The 26,175-nt window shown below is 39.9% G+C and overlaps 1 protein-coding gene and 1 pseudogene across 9 annotated transcripts in view; one reads left to right on the top strand and one right to left on the bottom strand.

Moving 5' to 3' along the window:
* Positions 1-26,175, bottom strand: part of DNAH12 (dynein axonemal heavy chain 12) — a 174,806-nt gene that overhangs the window by 38,515 nt on the left and 110,116 nt on the right. For 8 of the 9 annotated variants that reach the window (XM_074198897.1, XM_074198898.1, XM_074198901.1 and 5 more), the window contains 7 exons: positions 20,365-20,505; positions 17,219-17,460; positions 12,464-12,611; positions 9,225-9,370; positions 7,708-7,922; positions 6,103-6,295; positions 129-321 (listed from right to left, as the gene is read on the bottom strand). In XM_074198897.1, coding sequence (XP_074054998.1) covers positions 129-321; positions 6,103-6,295; positions 7,708-7,922; positions 9,225-9,370; positions 12,464-12,611; positions 17,219-17,460; positions 20,365-20,505 — 1,278 coding nt within the window. Of the gene's footprint in view, positions 1-128; positions 322-1,650; positions 2,075-6,102; positions 6,296-7,707; positions 7,923-9,224; positions 9,371-12,463; positions 12,612-17,218; positions 17,461-20,364; positions 20,506-26,175 lie in introns of those variants that run through there. The other variant, XM_074198905.1, reaches the window with a different exon arrangement.
* LOC141495094 (protein FAM117A pseudogene) lies at positions 23,645-25,296 on the top strand (annotated as a pseudogene).

The raw sequence follows: 26,175 nt of genomic DNA, 5'->3' as shown, positions 1-26,175 counted from the left end.
AGGCAGGATTTGAACCCCAACTTTCCTAATTCCAAGGCCTGCTCTCTGTTGGTGACACCGCACTGACTTCTAATGGAAGCTTCCATTTCACAGATCTTATTTAATTTCTTGCTTGTTTCTGGTTTTACCTGTTGTTTCTTTGAGATCTCATTGGACATAAGTTTTGCTGAATCTAAGACTTTGATTGCACTTTCATCCTCCAAAATGTTCCCTTCTGAGGATGACAGGGTTTCTAGAATCTTGCTCTCGATATCATGCAGCTGTTTCTTGTTGGCAGCAGACTGGAGAATGAGAGCATTTCTTTCTTCTTCTAATTCTGGTCTAACAAAAGAAAAGCATTTTCTTTATGAAGGTGGTTCAACAGCCATCAAATATGCAGTTTGTCACAACTTTCATAAATTTATAGGATTAAGGAAACTTAATAAAGGGATAAACCAATCTGGAGAAGATGGTGGACTGAAGAAAACCCAACTGAACTCTCTTGACATTCCCCTCCAAACAACTTTTAAAAAATTCCTCAAATCAAATTTTTGAGCAGGTGAGACAACAAGAGTGTCTTTTGAGCAGAGTGAGACATTTTCCAGTCTAAGAAAACTTGGAAGGTTGACTAGACTGGAGCCCACATGCAGCAGTAACAATGGGAGCTCTCAGAAATAGCTTTCAGGGAATTGTGCATACCCTTTAATCCAGCAGTAACACTACTAGGACTGTATCCCAAAGAGATCATAAAAAAGGGGTAAAGAACCACATGTACAAAAATATATATATAGCAGTTCTTTTTGTGGCAGCAAAGAATTAGAAACTGAGCAGATGCTCAACCCCATTGGGGAATATTTGAACAAATTATAGTATATGAATATGAAGGAGTACTATTTTCTCCTTTTTTCTGATTCTTCTTAATCAACAGGACTAATATGGAAATATATTAAACAAGAACATATATGTACAACCAAGCCAGATTGCTCGATGACATAGAAAGGGAGAAGAAAAGAGAAGATGGTAGAGAAATGTGGAACTCAAAAGCTTACAAAAAGATGAATGTTGAAAAACATCTTTGCATGTAAATGGAAAAAATAAAATAACATTTCAAAAATAGATTACAGGAGATCCTTGACTGGCACTGGGTATTGCTGGTACTGACTGGCAACTCTTTTGCTCATATACAATTATTGATTGCAGTTCCAGAGTGGAGAAGAATTCTGATAGTCACAAGGGAGTAGGGACCCTGGTTCCAAGGTAAAGAGAGCACTGGTGCTTGTGGCTTTTGGGGACCAGAAGCCATTCCTTGGTAAAGACCAGAGGACAGACCAGGAAATCAGTGCCCATGCCTTTACCAATATCACATCACCGTGAAAGTACCAAAAACTTGCAGACTCTCAGAACTAGCTAGTTCTGAAAAGAGAAGTACAAAAAAGACTGAAGTTTGAAAAAGACAGTTGCTTCAGATTGGAAAAATGAGCAAACAATAAAAAAAAAGAATTTGACCATAAATATTGACTTCAGTGGCAGGGAAGACCAAGTCATAAACTCAGAAAAAGACAGCTACAAAGCCTCAAAGAGATCCCAAAATGAAAATTCTCAGGAACATTGGGGTTTTTTTGTTTTTTTAATTTATTTTTATTAAAGATATTATTTGAGTTTTACAATTTTCCCCCCAATCTTGCTCCCCCCGCCATGGAAAGCACTCTGTCAGTCTTTACTTTGTTTCCATGTTGTACCTTGATCCAAATTGGGTGTGATGAGAGAGAAACCATATCCTTAAAGAAGAGAAGTCTAAGAGATAACAAGATCAGACAATAAGATATCTGTTTTTTTCTAAATTAAAGGGAATAGTCCTTGAACTTTGTTCAAACTCCACAGCTCCTTATCTGCATACAGATGGCACTCTCCTTTGCAGACAGCCCAAAATTGCTCCCGATTGTTGCACTGATGGAATGAGTGAGTCCTTCAAGCTTGAACATCACTCCCATGTTGCTGTTAGGGTGGACAGTGTTTTTCTGGTTCTGCTCATCTCACTCAGCATCAGTTCATGCAAATCCCTCCAGGCTTCCCTGAAATCCGTCCCTCCTGGTTTCTAATAGAACAATAGTGTTCCATGACATACATATACCACAGTTTGCTAAGCCATTCCCCAATTGAAGGACATTTACTTGATTTCCATTTCTTTGCCACCACAAACAGGGCTGCTATAAATATTTTTGTACATGTAATGTTTTTACCCTTTTTCATCCTCTCTTCAGGGTATAGACCCAGTAGTGGTATTGCTGGGTCAAAGGGTCTGCACATTTTTGTTGCCCTTTGGGCATAGTTCCAAATAGCTCTCCAGAAGGGTTGGATGAGTTCACAGCTCCACCATCTCAGGAACATTGTAACCAAATTCCAGAACTCCCAGGTCAAAGACAAAAGACTTCAGGAAGTCAGAAAGAAGTTTTGGATTAGGGGAGTGGAGCCAAGATGGCAGCCAGAGAACAGCCTTTCCTAGGAGCTCTCTCCAAAATATTTCAAAAATCAAATATTCCAAAATCCAAAAATATTTCAAAAAATTATGACTCTAACAAAATTTTTGATAGACAGAACCCACAGAAAGATCCAGTAAGGCAATTCTCCAGTCCAAGGCAACCTGGAAAATCACAAGGTTGGAGGGGATGGCAGCACAGTCAGGATTATTGGAGCAAAGGAGCTCTAGCCCCCCGGAAGCAGCCCACAGGGTGCCTGGGTCCCTGGGAGCCCTGGCTCCAGGCAGCAAAAAGCACAACTTGGAAGATCAGTGGGGAGACCTCTGCCAGGGCAAAGCCCAGGCCAGCATGGCCCATCTCCAGTGTGACCATGACCCTCAATACAGCCCAGATCCCAGGAAATGGAAGCCGGCCCACAGAGCCACCCAGCAGGAACCACCTGGCAGCTGCTTCCAGAGCATGCAGCCCGCGAAAGGTAAGGGGAGTGGGGGGGGGAGAGCTTGTGATCATTCACAGACCAGCAAGAGAGCAGCCAGAGCCTCCCCTAAGACCTTGAAGGAAGGGGGTGTCCCAACAATACTCAAAAGCTCAGCAAGTATCCCAAAACCAGGGCACAGGCTGGGGAAATGAGTAAACAAACAAACAAAAAAAAGAACTTGACTATAATTAATTTGGTCCCACAGAGAATCAAAATACACACTCAGAAGAAGTCAAAGCTTCTGCATCTAAAGACTCCAAGAAATATAGAAGTTGGGTTCCTGCTATGGCAGAGCTCAAAAAAGATTTTGGAAATCAAGTAAGGGAGATAGAAGAAAAATTGGGAAGAGAAATGCAGGAAAAACATGAAAACCAAATCAGAAGCTTGGTGAAGGAGATCCAAAAAAGTGCTGAAGAAAACATGTTAAAAACCAGTTTAGGTCAAATGGATAAAACAATCCAAAAAGTTAATTGAGAAGAATATCTTAAAAAGAATTGGTGGGGGCGCGGCTAGGTGGCGCAGTGGATAGAGCACCAGCCCTGGAGTCAGGAGTACCTGGGTTCAAATCCGGCCTCAGACACTTAATAATTACCTAGCTGTGTGGCCTTGGGCAAGCCACTTAACCCATTGCCTTGCAAACCCCACCCCCCAAAAAAAGCAGAACTGGCCAGATGGAAAAGGATCACACACTAGCTTCCATGTTAAAGAAGCAGAAGAGCCTGGAATGTAATATTCTAGAAGGCAAAGAAGCAAGAATTACAATCAAGAACAACCTAACCAACATACTGAGTATAATCCTTCAGGGGGGAAAATCAACGTTTAATGAAGTAGATAACTTTAAAAGTTTCCTATTAAAAGACCAAAACTGAACAGAAAATTTGACATTCAAACTATAAGACTCAAGAGAAGCATAAAAAGGTCAACATGAAAGAGTAATCATTGAAGTCTTGAGAAAGTTAAATTGCTTATATTTTTATTTGGGAAGAAGAATTTCATCATGAGGGCAGTTAAAAGGAGTTTACATAGAGGTCATGAATGTGAGTTGATTTTGTTGGAATGATCTCCAAAAATGAAAGGGTGAAAAGAGGGATGCACTGGGAGAAGGGGGTAAGGAGAGAAAGAATGGGAAATTTTCCTACATAAAAACAGTACACAAGGAAGAGCTTTTTCAATGGAGGGAGAAATGGAAGGAGGGTGTTGGGCAGTGTTTGAATTTCACTCTCACCAGAATCAACTCAAAAAGGGAAGAATATATATGCAAATTAGGATGGGAATAGAACTCTATCTTATCCAAAAGGGAATTAGGAGGGGAGGGTGATAAGAGAAAATGGGGGGAATGACAAAAGGGAGGACAGATTAAGGAAGGCATTGATTAGAAGTAAAATAGTTTTAAGGAGGGACAGGAATAAGAGAGAAGTAATAAAAGGAAATGGGATGGAAGGAAAGACGCAGATAATATATCATAACTGTGAATGTGAAAGGTTTGAGCTTACCCATAGAACAGAAGTAGATAGCCTAATTAATTAGAAAACAGAACTTACAAAAAAGAAAGATATACACAGTTAAAAACAAACGGCTAAATCAGAATCTATTTTCCTTCAGTAGAACTAAAAAAAAAGAAGGGGTAGCAATCACGATCTCAGATATAGAAAAATTAAAAAAGGATAATCAGGGAAACTACATTTGCTAAAAAAGATGCTATAAACAATGAAGTAATAAAAAAAATTGTACAGCAAGCTTCTCTGATAAAACTCTCATTTCTCAAATATACCCTAAATATTATAACTGAGTCAAATTTATAAAAATAAGAGCTCTTGACCAATGATAACTCAAAGGACATAAATATGTAATTTTCACGAGAAATCAAAGCTAGATTTATGAAAAAAATCGCTCTAAATATTGATTAGACAAAGGTAAAATTAAAACAACTCTGAGGTACCATCTCACACCTTTCAGAAATGACAATTGTTGGAAAAAATGAAAGAAAAATAGTTACACTAATAAACTGTTTGGTGGAATATTGAACTGATCCAACCATTCTGGAAAACAATTTGGACCTTTCATATTTGTAGCAGCTCTTTTTTTAATGTCAAAGAATTGGAAATCCAGGAGGGTGCCCATCAATTGAGGAATGGCTGAAAAGTTGTACTATATATGATTATGGTTGAGTACTATTTGGGGGGGGGTGTTGGAAAGCAGTGGGGTTAAATGACTTGCCCAAGATCACACAGCTAGGTAATTATTAAGTGTCTGAGGCCACATTTGAACTCAGGTCCTCCTGACTCCAGGGCTGGTGCTCTATCCACTGCGCTACCTAGTTATCCCCTCAATGGAGTACTATTGTACTGTGGTAAATTACAAGGGGGTAGGGATGGGGGGGTAGTTTCAGAAAAAACCATGAAAGACCAAAATAAACTGATGCAAAATGTTATAATAATGATCAACTACAAAAGACTTGTCTACCTGATCAAGGCAGTGATCCAGGACAGTTCCAAAGGACCCACAATGAAAAAATACTGATGAATTCTGAGTATAAATGGAAGCAGACTTTTTTCACTTCATTTTCCTTGCTTATTTTGCCAACATGGCACATGGGAAAATATGTTTTGAATAATTTCTCTGGTAAAATTAATTATGGGGTGGGGAAGGAACTGAAGAGACAGAGAGAACTAGGAACTCAAAACCTTTGTTTTTTAAAAATGAATGTTAAAAATAAGTAATGACTTTGTTTTTAAAAAGTAAAATAAATGTCACAGGTGATGACAAGTTCCAATCTATCCTATCCTAGGGTACTTACTCATACTTATACATTGCTTAACAAATTAATCACTCTTCCATTTTAATTTCCTTAGCTCTCCTTATATTATCAGAGGAAACAATTATAGTCAGACTTTTTAATGTATTTTGCTCAAGACTTAGATGACACACATTAAATCATGTCAAGGGCCAACTATGCTTCATAGAACCACAAGCTGAAAGTAAAACTTAATATTTTTAACATCTTTATTAGCTATTAACAAATAACTTAAAGGATAAGGAAACTGTGCAAATTATGTAGAAATACAAAATATGATATAAGTATGCAAAATGTACAAAGGTAGTTTAATGGCCTTCAATGACCTTTCTAGAATTTACAAATTCTCTGGCTACATCTAAGAAAGCACCTACCTTTCCTTTGCAACCACAATACCGAGCAATTGGTCTTCAAGTCCTTCTGGTGTTATCATGAAGTTAAGCAGAGAAACCTTAGTGGCCAACTCAGGCATATAGTGTGGATTTCTTAGTTTTGTGGTAATGTAGAATTTGAAATCAAAGGAATATTCAATGATGACTTCCCCAAGTCTGATGCAATCAATGCCTCCTGATATTTCAGAAAACAAGAAAAAAGCAGATCCAACTGGTTGGCATGACTCACCTTCCTTGAAAATCCTATTGGTGTTTCTCTAACAACACAAATTCTCAGCAGCTAACAAAGATGGAGACTGAGTTCAATAATCAGAGAAAATAAGATTGGATCAGTCAACCTGCCAGTATTTATTAAGGAACTAGTATCTACCAAGGACTGAGAGACAGAGCAAGGATCAAGTTGAGCAGTATGGTTCTTTCTGAAGGTGGACATCTTTTTCATATCCCCTTCACAACTGGTCTATTGCAATAGCCAACAGCTGTCAATTGGTCTCCCTACACCAAGTCTTTCCTTCACACTTATCAAAGTGATCTTCCTGAACATGTCACTCCCCTACTCAATAAATTATAGTGCATCCCCAGCACCTTCAAGATTAAAAATAAAATTATTTGCTTCCTCCTCTGTTCTGTCTATGGACTTCTGTCTATGGAACTTTTAGTCGCAACTAAAATTCCATTTTCTACAGGAAATCTTCCCCAAATCTCTTAACCCCAGTGCCTTCCCTCTTATATATTTCCTATTTATCCTGTTTCTAGCTCATTTGCAAATTGTGTCTACCATTAAATTATTAGCTCCTTGAGGGCAGGGAACATCTTTAACCTCTTTTTTGTATCACTAGCACTTAGCATAGTATCTGATTCACTATATAGTACTACGCATTTAATAAATATTTATTAAATTGAATTGTAGGCATTAGAGAAACAAAGACAAAATTAAACCTCCCCTGCTCTCAAGGAGATTACAGTCAATCAGGGCAGAAAACATGTCCATCTATAAGGACCTGGTGAAACTGGACAATCATAGCAGTCATGACTGACTTTATGCAACCCCATGGACCTCTGTTTATAGGGTTTTCTTGGCAAAGCAAAGTTTGCCATTTCCTTCGCCTGTTCACTTTACAGATAAGGAAACTTAATGGCAGTTTGTCATTTAGCTATTGCCATGGGGCTGCCTCTATATGTAAGTATATAGATAATATATGCAAGGTCTTAGAGAAGGGATTGGAGGATGAAGTTAAGAAAGGACTTTGTCCTGAGCAGAGTCATGAAGGAAAGGAGAAATTCCATGAAGTTGAGAACTATCCAGGAAGGGGAGTGGAAAGCATCTTGGAGTGTCCCAGGTAGGGAAGGGCAGTTTTTCTGGACACTTGAGTATCTGAAGGGGACACACCTACACTAGGATTCAGAGAATGATTTCCTTTCATTCTGCAGAGATAATTTGACATATTATTAGTTTTTTCTAAATCAAAAGCTTTCAAATGGCTGGATGAGAATATGTACATAACCTTAAGAATATAGAAATAAGTTTTTATTATTGTTGCTGTTGTTTTTATTCTCATTACTACCACTATGATTTTCCTTTTTTACCTTGTTTAAATGTTTGTTTAAGCAGTAAAGGCTCCATAGAGGGGTCCAACTCTTCCCCAACATTTTCTAAAAGGAGGGGGGTACCAAATTGAATGCAATTTTCCAACGTCCTCATGTAGTCTGAATCTGAGAGCTTAATCACACTTAGTTGGTTGTCCTTCTCAGAATTCTTAATCCATTTGTTGGCTTGGCCTTGTGGGTCAATCATTAGAGGCCTGAAACAGAGAAGAAAGTAACATATGAAGGCCTGAAATTTAAATCACTTGTAATTTGGGGGTTGCTGAGATAAAGTACTCTCAGACATAGACAAATTACTGTATCAACTAGAGAGCAAAAAGATAGAGGAAAAGGTTTAGAAAACATCATAACTAAGAATATGAATCGAAAGGTAGCATGAGAGGGGATGGAGGGGCAACAACAAAAAGAAGCTTCTCTTGTTTGTATCTTCCTCAGGTAAATCACAAATTCAATGAAAATTTACTTGGGTTTTAATTGAGAAGATCTTCAATTAAAATGTATTTAGGAATTTAAAACAAGTCTTTAAAATAAAAGGAAGACAGAATGAATAAACCACTGCTGAAGTCTCAGGCAAAAAGATTTTTTACTTGAGAGACACATGGGATGTTTTCATTTCTGCTACTAATTGGGGAATAGAGTTTTCAGAAAGAAAGACAGATCTGAGAAATAAACATCTAGTTGTAAAGTGAATATATCATTAGATTTATGTTCCATGACCCTGAAACATAGGCTCCTGGTTAGCAATGGGGTATACTTAACAAGGTCTGATAAGAATACACTTGCCCAAAGTCTTAATAATTTAATTAAAAGAATATTCAACTGAGGAAGAAATGAATTTACCAAACCAGATACCAAATATACCATAGTTGTAGTGTAGAATGAAGAAAAGTCAGTGGAGACACCCAAACATTTATTGGGGACAAAAAAGTGAGAAGGGGAGGAGGGAAACACCATGGCCTCACACACTTAGATACAGAACAAAATACTGATAAAAAAGATTAGCTAGAGATTATTAAAAGTTTTAAACATCCTGTATAATGATCATTTTTGCTGTAAACATCCCTCACTTATTCATACCATCTGAATGAAAGGACTACTTTTTTTAGAAAAACATTTTCCTAAATGTGTCCCAGGGTCACAAATCCCAAAGGGACACCACACATCATTTAAAGGTGGTCTTCAGGTTCTATCAGACTGATTCTATTAGGAGAGGAAGAATGGAAGAGCCAGAAAGAGACTCCAGAGGCCTCTGACCCATAATGGTGCTATGATCCTGGAGAAGTCACTAATCTAGTCCTCCAGGCAACTCTTTCAGACTACAATTGCAGATGGAGAGGTCCATGGGGTGAAATCACAAACCAACACCAAAAATCCAATCATATCTGACATTGACATTATTAGGAAAAGGGTCCAAAAAAATTCTAAAAATAAGAAAAAATAAAGAATTCTTTAGGGTTTGGGATTAAATTTATAAGAATAATCATTTCACTGGTCTTTACCAACGCCTGGAATTGCTAACAATCACTCCATTGTCGATAGAGAATGAATCTGTTGGTAATCCAGCAATATTCCAGGCTCTAATCTTGATGGGATCACCCAGAGTCTTACTCAGAGAGAACTCTTCAGAACAAGGAATTTCTTTTTCCTGTAATAAATACAAAACAATAACAAATAAAACAATGCAATCAAGATTAAAAGGAAGTCAATGAGGTGGGAAACAATTTTTACAGTTAATGTTCCTGACAAAGGACTCATTTCTGAAATACATAGAAAACTGAGTCAAATTTGTAAGAATACAAGTCATTCCCCGATTGATATATGATCAAAGGATATAAAAAGACAATTCTCAGATGAAGAAATAAAAGCTATCTTTAGTGAAATGAAAAAAAAATGCTCTAAATCATGACTTATTAGAGAAAGGCAAATAAAAACAACTCTGAGTACCACCTTTTACCCAAAAAAAATGGTCAATATGACTAAAAAGGAAAATGATCAGTGTTGGAGGGAATGTAGAAAAAGTGGGATAGTAGGTCTTCTTGGTGGATTTGTGAACTGATCCAACGTTCCTAGCGATCAATTTGGAATTATGCCCAAAGGGCAATAAAACTGGACATACCCTTTGATCCAGTATTACCATGATAAAGTCATGATTAAAAGAGTACAAATAAGAGAGAAAGATCTACATGTTCAAAAACATTTATAGCAGTATAATGGCAAGAAATGGAAATTGAGGGGATGCCCATCAATTGATGAATGGCTGAAACTGTGGTATATGTAGGTAATCGAACACTATTGTTCTGTCAGAAAACATGAGGGATGGGACTTCAGAGAAGCCTGGAAAGACTTGCATGAACTGATACTGAGTGAAGTAAATAGAACCAGAAGAACATTGCACAAACTAACAGCAACATCAGATGATGATGAACCATGATGTACAAGTTTATGTCAGTATTACAATAATCAAAGACAATTCTAAAAGATTTGTGATGGAGAAGGAACTGTGGAGTTTAAATGCAGACCAAAGCTTTCTATCTTCAATTTTTAAAATTTGTCTTATAAAGTCTTTTATGTGATTTGATTCTCCTTCCACAAAAAGATCAATTTGAATCTATGTTTAGTATGATTATACATATATAGCCTATCAGAGGGAAGGGAGGGAGGGAGAAAATTCAAAACCTTGCAAAAAATGATTATTGAGAACTACCTTTGCATGTAGGTGGAAAAATAAAATATTTATATCTATATATAAAAGGAAATAGAAAACAACAGACAATTCTGATCTCTTTCACATTGCATTTGGAAAGTTTAATTAAAGTATCAACTTGGTCTTCCATGTTTGCAGCCCTTATCTCAGCACAATGTGTCCTGGATATAATGCTGGTATCTAGAAATTTATAACCAGAAAAAAATCATCTCTGGCAGGTTCTACCAAGCTGGAAAGACATGGGGTATGGATCTTAGGACAACTGTCAATGGAGGACCAGCTTCAATGACTAGAGAGGTTTAACACTCAAAGGCTGGTAATGACAATGACTAATTTTCACCATCATCAAAACTCATGAATTTCTACCTTATAGGGTGTGGGGGAGTTGTGAGCTACAAAGAACCTCAGAGACTATCTCATTCAACCTTATTATATTAGAGAGGAAACTGAGGCCAGTGAAGGAAATGAAACTGGTTGAAGGTCATGCAGCTAGAAAATGGTGGAGCCCAGGATTTAAATCCAAATCCTCTGACTCCAAAAACCAGTGCTTTTCCCTCTACTCTAAGGTGCCTACACTGATGAAATTATGGTTCTCTTAAAATACTAATAGATTATTTTCATTTCCTTTAGCAAGTATTATCATTCAGTAATAATCAAAGATAATTACATGTGCAAACATTTCATTGGGTCCATGATCCCAATGATATGAGCATTCTCTTCAGTGATACAAATGGCAACCCATCTTTTCTTGCCCATCCCTACTGTAGCCCATGACTTTTTTTTTAATTTATTTTAGGCAATGGGGTTAAAGTGACTTGCCCAAGGTCACATAGCTAGGCAATTATTAAGTGTCTGAGGTTGGATTTGAACTCAGGTCCTCCTGACTCCAGGGCCAGTGCTCTATCCACTGTGCCACCTAGCTGCCCCCAGCCCATTACTTGTTAAGGGTTCAACAGCTAGTAACCTTCATCATGCTCAATATACATTCTTCATGATCTAATGGAAAGAACCATTGGCTTCGAGGTCCAACTCTAATCTTACTAGTTCTGTGACCTTGAACAAGTCCCAAAATATCCCTAGAACTCAGTAGCAGGTGAAGGTCAAATGAGACAAGATCCATTCCAGATTTAAATGGATGATTCTTGCTACCTAGCCAGCCTTCTTTTCTCCTTTCATATATCTTCCTGATAATATCTTGTAATCTTGTTCCATCACCAGTTCTAAATAAATAAATGAATGAATGGTTGGATGAATGGATGGATGGAAAGATGAATAGATGAACAAATGAATTAATTAGTGGATTAATGATCAAAAACAAGAAAAGAAAAACAGAAGATGGTTATTTTTAGTAACATCAGTATTTCTATCATCCAAATACCATTCTTCCCCTCCCCACAAAATGCCTAGGAAAAACTAGACAAAAATGCTCCAATTCTACCAAAATATTAGAAATATTCTCAGAATATTTTGTGAGAGCAAATACAAAACTAGAAACCAAGGAGGTGTCCATTCATTGGCACTTGTGGAGCAATGATTATTGTTCAGTAGTTTTGCAATCTCATCTAATTCTTTGTAACCTCATTGGGGATTTTCATTAAGTGGTTTGCCATTTCCTTCTCCAGAGAAATATGGGAAGATTTGTATTAATTAATACAGAGCAAAAATAAAATAAGACCCAGGAGACAAAGGTATGCCATAACCACAAAAACAAAAATGAAAATACCAAAAGACAGCTAAACTCCAAATAAACACACTGAGCAACCTTATTCCTGGAAAACACAGCAGGGAGTGGAGAAGTGAGGGAAGATCAAGGAGTTTATGGGGCATGAACTGTCTGTCATTTTGCTGAGCTTTTACAATTTGTTCCAAAGGAAGATTTAGCATACAGGGAAGCTTGCGGGTGGCGGGGGAGAGGGAATTGGGCTGAAAAGAATATCCTTAAAACTTTAAATAAAAAAAAAGCACAATGTGCTTGGTGACAATAAGAGCATCTGAATCTACTGAAATGAATTCTATGAAGGACTGTTCCATTACCTTACACAGCATGCTCCACTCCATCGAACACTCCTGGCGGAAGGCTGCAGTAAAAGCACCCAGGTAGGCTATGACTCCTGCTGATACCAACACATCTCCTGTCAAGTTGTCATAGGTGCCTTGAAGGTCGTCTGCAGCTTGAGCCCATCTGTGAGCAATCAAAGACAAAATAAAGACTGGAAACAGCAAACATGAGCCAGGCATAGGCTTGACAAAGGCCTAAGGGTACCCCTGGGAAGACCCCAGGACTGAGGGGTTGTAAGGAGATATGGTTCTAGTCTCATCTATGCCCCTGATGAGCTTTGTCATCCTGAGTTAATCACTTAGAATCTCTGGATCTCAGATTTATTTCCAAAAATCAATGGAGGAAGGATCCCTAAAATATCTTCTCACTCAAAACTTAGGACATGTAGAATACAGTTCCTTCCTTTTGATTATGTGAAAACTATGTACTTAATTCCTTCAAAACAACAACAATGTTTTGCATGGTAGCATTCCTCAGATTCTCCAGGCATATGAACCCCCTTCTCCTCCACACAATGTTAAAATAACTATAAAACCATCTAAGTTATATTATGCCTTACTGTCAAAGAGCTAGATAAATCAGGTGACATTATGTGAACTAGAAACCAGCTAAATGTTCTGCAAGATGAAACAAGTTACATAAATTTCAGGACATTAAAGAATCAACTGATCATTTAGCAAGCATGTACTTTAAACATACTACCAAGAAGCCTCTGGGAATTCAAAGGCAAAAGGGAGCAAATACAAAATCAATAGAAAGTGATATGGAGAAAGACATTGGCATCTACAGGAATAGGGATAGAGACTCTGAACAATGCAGTCAGGAAGGAATCTGCCAGGCCTGGGAGAACTGCCATTGCAAAGACAAGAGATGGAGTGGTCCAGAAAGGTCAGTGCAGATGGACATCAGCATTCTTGGAGAGGAATGAAATGGAATATGATGAGAAAGATAGGTGGTCAGGCCTAGACTGTGAAGGGTTTGAAATGCCAAACAGAGAATTGTGTTTGATCCTAAAGATACTTGAGAGCTACTGGAGTGAGTTAGTTGGAGAGAGATATGGTTGGATTTGTACCCTAGGAAAATCAGTTTGGCAAATATGTGAAGTACAGATGCAAGAGGGGAGGGAAGTAAACACATCACTTAGAATTCCATTTTTAAAATAGAAGCAAGAGATAAGGAAGGTATGAACATGGTGATGAATGTCTCAATCATAGGGTTAAAGACAAAGTCATCAATGGAACAAATGTGCCAACAGTAGAAATGACAGTGTGGTACATGAAGTTGGGGAATGCCCTCAATAGAAATGACTTGAAACCCAAAGAGGGGTGTGTTTGAAGTTTAGAGTAGAGGAAAAGGGGAGAGACAATTTTTGTCCAATTTTGAACATGTTGAGAACAGGATACCAACACCCAGTTCCAAATGTCAAGGAGGTTGTTGAAAATATGGGCCTGGAATTGAGTAGAGAGAGTGTATAAAGAGATGAGAAGAGGACCAAGGACAGTGCTTTGGGGGACATGCTCAAATGGAGACATATGGTAGATGATGGATGCTTCAGCAAAGGAGACGAAGAAAGAATAATCACATGGTAGGAGAACCAAGAGAGTGATTTTATGAAAACTCAGAGAGGAGGAGAATAGAGAAGAGGGGGTTCTACTAGATGCTGAAGAGAAATCAAATCAGATAAGGCCTGAGAAGAGGCCTTCGAATTAGGCAATTAGATATTCTCTGACCCTACTACCTCCCCTCCAGAGTATGTTTGTTGGCTTAATAACAGATTTGAGGGGATAGGGAGGTACAAGGAACACTTAAGATTTATGTTTAGTAACATTTTCTCCATCACTTTCCTAAAATCAATGACCAGTAAGTCAAGATTTGATTTGGAAAACAGCCAGGTGGCACAGTGGATAGAGCACCAGTCCTGGAGTCAGGAAGACTTGAGTTCAAATGTGACATCAAGACACTTAATAACTGCTTAGCTGTGTGACCTTGGACAAGTCACTTAATCCCATTGACTTAAATAAAAAAATTTTTTAAAAAGACTTGATTTGGGGCAGCTAGGTGGCAAAATAGATAGAGCACTGGCCCTGGAGTCAGGAGTACCTGAGTTCAAATCCAGCCTCAGACACTTAATAATTACCTAGCTGTGTGGTCTTGGGTAAGCCACTTAACCCCATTGCCTTGCAGAAACTAAAAAAAAAAAAAAAAAAAAAAAAAGACTTGATTTGGGGTATTTGCCAATTTTCAAGGTGAAATACACTGAAAAATTAAGAGACATTAGTTAACAAATTAACAATTAACACACCTTCCTGTAAACTGGCTTGAACTGGTTCCATTACACCCTGTTCCCATTACCCTTGTTTGTGTGTGCTTGTGTCCTCTAATAGTGAGTGGGCAGGACTATGGGTTCTGTTTTTTACCTTTGTATTCCCTCAAACAATTACATTCTTTATATTTAGCACAATGCCTAACATACAGCAAACACTTAATAAATGCGCTGCTGACTGATAAAGTTTAGAAAGTCAGTTCAGTCTGGAACTATGCTCAAAGAGCAATAAAACTGATCATATCCTTCAATCCAGCAATACCAATGCTAGGCCAATATCCAGAAGAAATCATAAAAATGGGGTAAGTTCCACATGTCAAATATATTAATGGCAGCTTTTTATGTTGTGGCAAAGAAATGTAAATTGAGGAATGGCTGAACAAGAGATGGTATATGAATGTTATAGAGTGCTATTGTTCTATAAGAAAATCAGTTCGGCTAAGTGATAAAGGCAGATTGTACAGGCTTTAGGAGAGAGAGAGAGAGAGAGAGAGAGAGAGAGAGAGAGAGAGAGAAAATAAAACAGAAGTAGATTTTTTCAAGGACTTTGGCTAAGAAAGAGGAGAGAGGGGCAGCTAGATGGTACAGTGGATAAAGCACAAGCCCTGGACTCAGGAGTACCTGGGTTCAAATCTGGTCTCAGACACTTAATAATTACCTAGCTGGGTGGCCTTGGGCAAGTCACTTAACCCCATTGCTTTGCAAAAACCTAAAAATAAATAAATAGATAGATAGATAGATAGATAGATAGATAGATAAAAACATAAATAAAAAAATGAATGAATGAATGAATGAATAAGTAAGTAAGTAAGTAAATAAATAAATAAATAAGAGGAGAAAGCAGACCGTAGCTTCAGGAGATAGAAGGATTCAGTGAAGTTGTTTAGAGGATGAAGGAGACTTGAGTGTGCCTGTAGACAACAACAAAAACAGCAGATAAGGAGAGACGAGGTTGATCACTGTGGCAAAGTCTTGGAGAAGACAAGGGAAAGAATTGATGATACATGTGAGAGGTAAGTCTTGAATAGGAAATGATCACTTCTTTTTGTTTTAATTTTTATTTATTTAAGGCAATGGGGTTAAGTGACTCGCCCAAGGTCACACTAGGCAATTATTAAGTGTCTGAGGTTGGATTTGAACTCAGGTCCTGCTGACTCCAGTCCCACTGTGCCCCCAGCTGCCCCAAGGGTCATCTCTTTATCAGAGAATGCAGAAAAGGAAAAGAGACTGTTGGATGAGCTCAAATGGGTTTTGAGAAAAAGCAACTGGTGAAAGAGGATGCTCCCAACAGCCTCTTATTTTTAGCATGTTTCTGATATTGGGACTTCAGTCTCCTATTCTAGAAAAATAAGACTTCCTTTGTGAGGAATACTTCTCCTTCAGGAAGATGATGGATCTGATCCACAATCAAGAGGACATATATTCTGAAAGAGAGTTATAATGGTAAGAATAAAACCAAGATCAGTCTCGGTGGGCAGTAGATAGCATGTTAGAATTTGACTCCTCTCTATTATAAGACTAGTAACTGAGATTCATATAGTGCTCACCATGAGCCAGAACTGTAGCAAATGCTTTACAAATATTATCTTTTCTGATCCTCACAACAACCCTGGAAGGTAGGTATTGTTATTATCCCCACTGAACAGATGAGGAAGCTGAGGCAGACAGAGAATAAGTAATTTGCCTAAGGTCTAGAAAGATCAGATTTGAACTGGAATCTTCCTGACTCCTGTCTTGGAGCTCTACCCAAACCCCCACCCAAGCACTCCTCAGACATCTATGAGCTGTGTGACCCTGAAGGAGGCAGTCTCAGTTTTATCTCCAGAAGAGCAAGAGCAGAACCCACCTCATAGGACTTTTGTTAGGGATCAACTTAAGCCTTTACCAAACATTAAAATTTTCCATAAATATTGGCTATTCTAAATACATGGAACAAAGGATCTCTATTTTGGACAGATGGGTTTTCTTTAAAAAACCAGTTTCTTTCATGTAGACAATTGTCAAGTTCACCTAATATGCAGAAAGCCCCTGTTCAAACCCGGAAAGAAACAAGCAGAAAAAACTGTGGGTCATCTGGGTGGTATAGTGGAGAGGTGTCAGGAAGACCTGGCGTGTGTGTGTGTGTGTGTGTGTGTGTGTGTGTGTGTGTGTGTGTGTGTGTAAACACCAATAGCATATGTTTGTAACATCCTAAAGGAAACAGAAGCCAAGTGTCCATTATGCAGATGGTAGCAATGGATAGAATTCACTTATGATCGACTTGAGGACCAAAGCCAGGCCTTGGTTAGCCTCATCAGCAGCAGGCCCTAACCCACAGGGACCAAGCCACTGCACCCCATCACCCCAATCCCAGAAGAGCTTTCAATCTGGCGGAAAAGTTGAAATTCTTAGCAATTCTGTCCCAGACCTTGTTTTTTCTCCACCCAGGCCACCAATCAGTTTGGATGCTCTCTCCAATTTCTTCGCACAAAGCTCCACCTGGTCTTCCAGTCGGGCTTTTTCCTCAGTTTTCTCCCGAAAGATCTGTTGTAAGTTGGCCAGGCTATCCTCCACAGCCTTTAGTTCTGCTCTTTTCTTATTCAGAAGATCCATTGTCTCGGCCAAGGACTTTTGAGCTTCAGCTAATCGGGCTTTCTTGGGAGCAACCACCTGGGTGGAAAGAATTCTGGTTAGTTGAGAGACATGTGCACAATGCCCAAGAGACTCACCTTTCCCAGATGGGTAACTTAACTCTCCGGGCAAATCAATGACATACAATTGTTTTATGCTACTAGAGAGGGGAGGCTTTTGTTAAGTGATATTTTAGGGCAACCAAAAGGATTTGAAGGAAAAGCTTTCGAAAATATGGCAAGAAGAATAAAAAACACAATTTGTTTTGATGCTGCACATTTGTTATAAAGTTTTGTTTTGCTTGTTTTAAATTGAAGTGATGGGGGCAAGGGCAGGGGGGCAGCTGGGTGGCATCGTGAATAGAGTACTGGCCTTGGAGTCAGGAGGACCTGAGTTCAAATCCGGCCTCAGACCCTTAATAATTGCCTAGCTATGTGACCTCGGCAAGTCACTAAACCCCATTGCCTTAAATAAATAAAACTAAAAAAAAAATAATAATAAATAAAAAAATAAACTAGAATGATGGGAAGGGATGAGAAAGAGAGAAAGAAAAGTAGGGAGGGAGGCAGGGAAGGAAGAAGGAAAAAATCCAACAAACAGAAAGAAACAAACAAAGAAAGAGAACGACAAAAAGAAACAGAATCGTTTTTTATATCAGTAAGAAGACCAGAAAGAATCAAAGGTATTTTTTAAAGTTTTTGTTCAGTCATTTCCAACAAGTCTAACTCTTCATGTCCCCATTTAGTGTTTTCCTGACAGAGATACTGGAATGGTTTTCCATTTCCTTCTCCAGCCCATTTTACAGATGAGAAAACAGAGACAAACACGGTGAAGTGACTTGCCCAGGACCTCATGGCTAGAATTCATCTGACACCAAATTTGAACCCAGGCCTTACTGACACCAGACCCACTCTATCCACTGTGCCACCCAGGTGACTCACAAATATTTTTGTCTGCTTGCTTCTGTCTGGTTTTGAACCAGGGTCTTTCTGCATGTTAGGCAAACTAGTTGATCATTATACTAAAGAAATTCTTTTTTTTTATTTTTTTAAGTTTTTACAAGGCAGGGGGGTTACATGACTTGCCCAAGGTCACACATTTAGGCAATTAATTACTGCATGTCTGAGACCAAACTTAAACTCAGGTCCCCTGACTCCAGAGCCAGCGTTCCATCCACTGTGCCACCTAGCTCCCCTGAAACTGTCTTTGAAAAGACAGTGCTCCATAATAGAGATTCCCTGTTCTACATACAATCTGCTTTTTCTAGTCTACTGCTTGTATAGAAATGCTCATTTTATTTGATATTGTATAATTTTGTAGTTAAAGTATTTTAAGGGAGTAAGGTTTTAAGGTTCCTTCTGTGCAATCTACTACCTTTAATGGGAAATCAATCAGGAGCAGGCCGAGGCTCTGGCTATCAAGTGGAAGACTCAGTTATAGATTTGCCAGTGATACATGATGCAATGGACCTGAAACAAATTATGGAAATATGGAACGGGGAGAGAAGAAGAGGCAGAAAGAGAAGTTCTAGAGATGGTTCAGACTGGAAAGAGATATAGAAATGCTTGAGGAGTTGGCATCCAAAGACTGAAGTGAATAACCCATGAAGAAAAAAATATCTAACATGCATTTTATTACTGAAATATCATACATATGCTAGCTATTGTTCTTAATTATTCATTTGGTTTCAAGGATGAAAAAGTGATTTAGGATGGGGAGAAATCCCTTGGAGAGGGTTGTAGCAAAAAAGCATTTTGGAAGCAACCAGGATATTTGGTGATTATGAAGAAATGACAAGTACAAGCATTTATAACACAATCAAAGGTTTTGAGATACACCCACAAAAAAAGAGGTTCTTTTGTTGCAAATGACTAGATATTTGAAAGGGAAATGGGTAGAGATGGAGACTTACTGCTACTGCTGAACGGAGTGATAGTTTTTTCCCTTTGGTCTACAACTGCTGGTTCAACAGTGTGTACCAGAACCTCAACTAGTCCAAGAGAAGTGCTAAACAATGGAGAGAAGTCACTGGTCTAAGGTCATAGGTCCCTCTGATTCCAAGGCCTGTTCTTCTCAACCATGCTGGTTGTTGTTCAATCATTTTTGTGTCATGTTCATTTCTCTATGATCTCTTTTGGAGATTATCTTGGCAAAGATACCAGCACTGTGGGGGCAACTAGGTGGTGCAGTGGATAAAGCACTGGCCCTGGGAGTCAGGAGTACCTGGGTTCAAATCCAGTCTCAGACATTTAATAATGACCTAGCTGTGTGGCCTTGGGCAAGCCACTTAATCCCGTTTGCATTGCAAAAATCTAAAAAAAAAAAAAAAAAAAGATACCAGCACTGTACTATGCAGTCCCTCACCAATTCTCCTAGCCAATTTTAAGTTGATGGATTCTATGATGTTTATGGTAAGGCAAACACACAGAGGTGAGGGCCAAATGTATTTGGGGTCTTGCCCACTATAATATAGGCTCTTTAAGAGTTGGAATTAGTTCATTCTATGTATTGGTACTCTGGGACACAAACTAAATTCAAGAATTCTGGGAATGCATTTGAGAATTTGCCCAGTAAGTTCAACGATCCCAAACTTTTTATTTTCTAAAACAAAATTCCAAGCACATAACCCTTTCCTGTCACAATCTACTAATACTTTTCTTTGGACATTGGATAATAGAAGAAAATTATAAACAAATGGTTGCTCTATATTGGTAAGAGGGTATATCCATGTTGGGAATTCAGCTTTGAAATCATGGGTCTGGTCAAACATGCATTTGAATACATATGTGTGTGTGTGTGTGTGTGTGTGTGTGTGTGTGTAAAATATAGATAAACATTTCTATATTTTACACACACAGAAGAATCTGCTGATTTTAACTTCTAGGAATATTTTAGCATGTTTTAGCATATTTCCAAGAGCACCTTCATGAGTCTGCATATTACCTTGGCAACTCTGTCATAGACCTCCATAGCCATAATCCATTTGCATAGACCCTCAGCTGCAGAAGATGCCTTGGCCACTTTGGGGGGGTCAAACTCAGGATTTGTTAGATATTCATTCCGAATCTTTTGCATAACAGACGCCTAGAGGACAAGCAGGAAGTTTTCAAAGTTATTGAAAAGAAAATTCAGAAATGGAAAAAAATGTGCAATCTTTTTGGAGAACAAAGCAGGCAGTAATATACAGTAAAAATTTCAAAAATAATCCTACATTTGGAGCCAAAAAATGACATTGTTCAGAAGACCCTACACTATTATTTGTACCTGAAAAAAAAAACTGGAAGGAATCTAAATATCCAATAACAGAGGAACAGCTAGGTAAATTCTGACACTGATGTCTGTTAATTGCTCTGTAATGAATAAATTGCAGTATATTTAGACTGACATGTATGAGAACTACAAGAGGAAACATGAATTAAGAATGGACAAAGAATCCAGACGGAGACTAGGAGGGAGGACTAAAAGATTACATCACAACATAGCAGAGTACCAATGGGGAAGCCATGAAAGTCTGGATTCAAGTCCCTCCACTAACACACACTAGATAAGGGACCTTTGGGCAAGTCTTGAGTTCTAGAGTCTTCTAAGATCACAGGCTGCAGAAAAGCTGCTGACCTGCATAGAGAGAAGGGATTTCTTCATCTAAGGGTTCCCGGTACCAACAAAATAAAAAGCCTAGTCCCAATACTGGGCCTGTTCAAATTCATTTATTGAAATATAAATAATTCAAATATAAAAAGCCCAAATTCATTTATTGAAATGTAAATAATTGCAGAACAAGTTCCCTTATATTAATATTTAATATTGTTATTCACTCATTTCAGTCAGACCAACTCTTCATAACTCCACTTGGGGTTTTCTTGGTAGAGATACTACTGGAGTGACTTGCCATTTCCTTCTCCAGCACATTTGGAAACTGAGGCAAACAGGATGAAGTTATTTGCCCAAAACCACCCAATTAGGAAGCATCCGAAGCTAGATTTGAGTTCAGGAAGATGGGTCTTCCTGCTTCTAGGCCTGGTGCCCTATCCCTATCAAGTTGCAATAAATTATTTTTTAAAATCTCTTCATATATAACAAAAAGGTTTTTGTACAAGTTATGTGACATTTGCTGCAAATGAGAACCATTAATTAATTACTACCTATTTCTTAAGCACCTATGAAGAGTGAAGGGTTAAGTTGAGGTCTTCCCTATTAGCCAAGGTCATGGTGTCCAAGGAGACAAACTTCCCAGGCAAGCTAAACTGAAACATGCTCTGGGGCAGGGAGTGCAGCAGAATATTCCTAGTAAATATATTTTGTCCCTGGGTGTTTACTTACAAAACACCTGGAGAAAGTGAGTTCAGTCTTGTAAACCCTTGGACCTGGGCCACTTTTGTGTGAATACTATAAAGGTCTTGCTTGGGAAAGTGGGCTTTGGAAGGATGCTCTGCCAAAAGGACTTTCCCAATCGATATCCTGAAGGTTGTGTCATGACAACCTTCAGATTTTAAAGTTTGTTGGAGCCTCAATGATTGGGTAATTCTTTTCTATTCTTTCTCTCTTTTCCTTTCCTTTATCTATCCCTTATCTGATGTTATTCCTCCATATATGCATATATGGAATTACATATCTTTTGTGTCATAAGTATAATTAAATTCCCATTTAAAGACTTAAGAGAGTACATGTCATTGTGGGACAGATTCAAACTGACCAAATCAAAAGTCTGTGCAGCACATAACCCTTTCTGTCACAAAATACTAAGTATGAGGTAGGCACTATGCAAAATACTAGGTTAGACAGGGTGCTGGCTCTGAGCTCAGAAGTCCTCAGATTATATATCCCACACCTCTGATGTTCACTGCTTATGTGACCAGGAATGAATCATGCCATCTCTCCAAGACTCAGTTTCCTCACATGTAATTTGGGAGGGGTTTGGCCTAGATAACCTTCAAGGTTAGTACCTTGTTAGTACCTCTGTAAGTCTATCTTAGTTCAGAAAGCCAGCAATCAACATTTTAAGAGATAATTTTCAATTTAATACCCACATAAACCAAGTCCAAATGCAATCTGTGATCCAAACAACAATTCTTACATTATTATAGTTCTATATATATACAGACAGAAAGCAAGTCTTTCCAAACGGAAACAAAAGAAATGTTAAGTTAGCAGAATCAAATGACTGAAAACAAACACAAATGCAAAGCTAACAGGGTGGAATCTGAGTTCAGTAGTCTGGTACTGATTCAAAGGTCCATCATCAACACCACTCACACTTCTGGAGCACTCCAAGGTCTGCAAAGCCCCAATACTGGAGCAGGCCCTTACCACCTCCCCCTGGACCATGGCATCAGCTGCTGGTGGCTCCTCCATCCTCAGGCCTTTGTCCACTCCAGCTCAAACCCACTCCCCCTCAAAGTCCAGAACTAACCATGAAGTCCTCCAAATCTATAAATCCCAGGGGCTCCCTCTAGGCTCTAGGATCAAATGCCAAAGCCTTCTTTTGTCCCTTCACAATCTGGTCTCTTCTTCCCTCTCCAGTCTTCCACTTAATTCCCCAGATGGACTCTCAGATCCAGAGATCTTGAGATCTGGGAACCTCAAACACAACTCCGTTATTTTCTGGTTCCTCTTTCCCTCTACTTTCTGGCTGCCTTCAAGACTCCGCTCATCCCCTCCCATTGTGGGTGCCTTCCCTCCCAGATGATTTCCCAGTTATCCTGCATCTGTCTTTGAGGGGCAGAATTGTCTGTTTTCTCCACCATTAGACTGAGAGTTCCTGTCTTTTATCCTTTTTTTTTAACTTTTTTTTTTAATCCCAGAGTCTTGTGTAGTGCCTGACCCATTCACAAATGCTTGCTGATTTGATTTGATTTGTATTATTATATCCATTTTACAAATAAAGAAACTGAAAAATCCATGAGATTAAGTGATTCACTCAAAGTCATACAAACAGTAAATATCTCAATCATAAACTATTTAACTGCAAATACCCTCCGTATGATTTGGGACTAATCACATAACCTCCTGGGCCTCAGTTTCCTCATCTGTCCCTTTCAGCTCTAGACATGCTCCTATGATATTTCAGTCCATGTGTTTTCTAGACCACCACACACTCAGACCAATGGCACACAATGACAATATCGGTAACGACTTCTAGCTGGTCTGAGAGGTGAGGTGTTTATATAGTATAAAAGCCCAGATTGGGTGTGGGGCTTGCTGTGACACTGAGATGGGAGGGTTGATGGCAGGGACTGCAGCGGGCGGCAGAGGCACAGGGGCCTGGGGCCCCCATGGTGGGACCGGGGGGCTCCGACAGGGTTGTTGCCCTTGTCGCTTCCCCCCAGACCGGGCTGCAGCCGCTTAGGGCCATCGTCCCCTTCCAGTTGCAGCCACCACCACTGCACCAGTGCCAGGAAGGGGGCGGCCACACAGCCAGTGCTCCCTGTTCAGTGGTCCCAGAAAAGTCGGTACGTAGGCACCGACCGCCCTGAGTTCGACGCACATTCTCCCTGGACACAATCCTTGGCTCCTACCTATTGGGTCAGCAGCCAAAAGATGCTGATGGCGCCTTTACCTGCTGCACCAATGACAAGGTCACTCAGACACCCCTGTCCTGGCATGAGCTAGAAGGTGAGCAAACCAGATCCTGCAACCACAAGTGCTCTGCCTCCTGGGGTAGCATAGACCACCAAAGAGAGATCACCAAGCTGAAGCAGCAGTCACAGAGGACAAAACTTAGCCGGAATGGGAAAGAGAAGGAGCGGGGCTCCCCAATCCAAGGAGACCATGCTGTTCAGAGAGCACTGAGGGCTTCCCCACCCAGTTTCCCCTCAGGTTCCCTGGTCCTGCGACTCAGTCCCTGCCCGCACTGAAGCCTGGAAGGACTCAACCAAGAACTGGAGAAAGTATTTGTGAAGGAACAGGGAGAAGAGGAACCGTTGAGAATCTTGGATGTCCCTGATGGTCACTGCGCCCCTGCCCCTGCTCAGGGTGCCAACAGAGATTCTTCCCTCCTTCCCCTGGTGCCAAGCAACTTTTCTCTCTCCCCTTCTTTGCCTCTGGCATCTCCCCAACTCATTGGCCAAGCCAGCTGTTTGGAACCCCGAGGTGCAACTGAGGAACTGACACCTAACCTCAAGGAAAAGGCACCCTCTTCACCCCATGCTATCTCGCTTGAGGGTGACAGTCCATCTCCAGTGCTGGCCTTTGCTTCATCCCCTTGGCCCAACCATAGCTATGTGTTTAAGCGGGAACCCCCTGAGGACTGTGAGAAAGTCCTGGCTTTTGAAGAAGCTCGTCCCTTAGTCCCAATCTGACCTTTTTGCCTTCATACCCTGACAAGAATAAAGTCCACTTCAACCCGACTGGCTCTGCCTTCTGTCCTGTCAGTTTGGTGAAGCCCCTCTTCCCCAGTATGGGCTTTCTCTTCAGAATTTGTCCCACCACTCCAGGGTCCCCCTGTCCATCAACAGTTCCAAGTCCTTTTCTTGACCTCTCCCTGAAAGGACCCTGATGCTCCCAAAGCACCCCCATTCCCCTTTGAACCCTGGCAGCACACTCCACCCTCTGAGGAGACTGTGCTTTTCCAGTTCCCTGGTAGTTTGAGGGTCTTTCCTCTACCCTTTCCCACCCTACCATGCAGACCAGTGCCTTTGTGACTGGCTCCCCCCTCCCCTGAATGGGAGGCCAAGGATCCCATCCTCTCTTGGCCTTTGAGCATCTTCTTTTTATCACACTGAAATGCCCTGGTTCCTGTTTTTGTTGGGTACAGCTCCTGGGGTGGGGAGGAAACCTGCCTTCTCCCTGGGGCTGGGCAGCTCAGTGTTCTCATTCTTGATTCCCCTTGAAAGAAATGACCTTCGAGGCCTTGGCCCCACCATCCCAAGCATGTGAGCGCAGACAACTCCTAGGAGACACCTGTCCCTATCAGTCATCAAGGAAGCTGATCCTGGTTCAGGGGAAGGGGGGGGGGGGGGGGAATTTGAAAGGATACCTTCCCTTTCCCCTGCAGAGAAGAAAAGCCCAGGAGAGAAAAGGCCACTGCCTCCCCTCATTGTACTCATCCCTCATATGTATTCCCTTATCCGTGCCCTTCTCCTTGGAGAAGTTGATCCAAGCAATCCCAAAGCCAGGACCAGTCCAGCTATGGGCAGAGAGGGGAATGCAGAGTGTTCCTGGTGACATCTTTCATCTCACCTTCATCTTGACTGAAGATTGTCAGGAGCTGTGGTCCAACCTGTCTATCCCCGGAGGCTGGTGGAGGGGTGGGGGGAGGGAGAGCTGGTGTCTCCCCTTTGGGACGAGACAATGACTGAATGTACACTGCTGCCTTACCCTCTTGCCTCTCCCAGGTTCAGGTTGGATTTGAAAAATGCCTATTTCTCTTGTATTGATGTAGAAACTCTATTTTCTCCCAAAGACACAATTTTTTCAGCTGTTTGAAGTTTGTATATTTTCTGTACCACAGAGCTTACACAGAGAAATTGAAGAGGAATGTTAATGTTAGGATTTCTTTGTCCTATGTTTAAAAGGTGTTTTTTTGTTTTTGTTTTTTCAGATTTTGGTGTTAATAGTCCAAATAAATGAATATTACCAACGACAAAAAAAAAACAACCTAGATCAATGCCATCATTGTGACTTTTTACTACTGCTAGACAAAGCTATCCAGGGGAAAATGCTCTCTTTTCACATTTTATATCTGATTGCATTAATCCCCAATATTTCAAACACTTCTCGGAAAATGAACACATGGAAAGAAAAACCTATCTTGGG

Source organism: Macrotis lagotis, chromosome 8 (assembly GCF_037893015.1).
Source record: "Macrotis lagotis isolate mMagLag1 chromosome 8, bilby.v1.9.chrom.fasta, whole genome shotgun sequence".
Taxonomy (NCBI): domain Eukaryota; kingdom Metazoa; phylum Chordata; class Mammalia; order Peramelemorphia; family Peramelidae; genus Macrotis; species Macrotis lagotis.
Note: the sequence above shows the minus strand (reverse complement) of the source record. Positions and strands in the feature narration are given on the sequence as shown.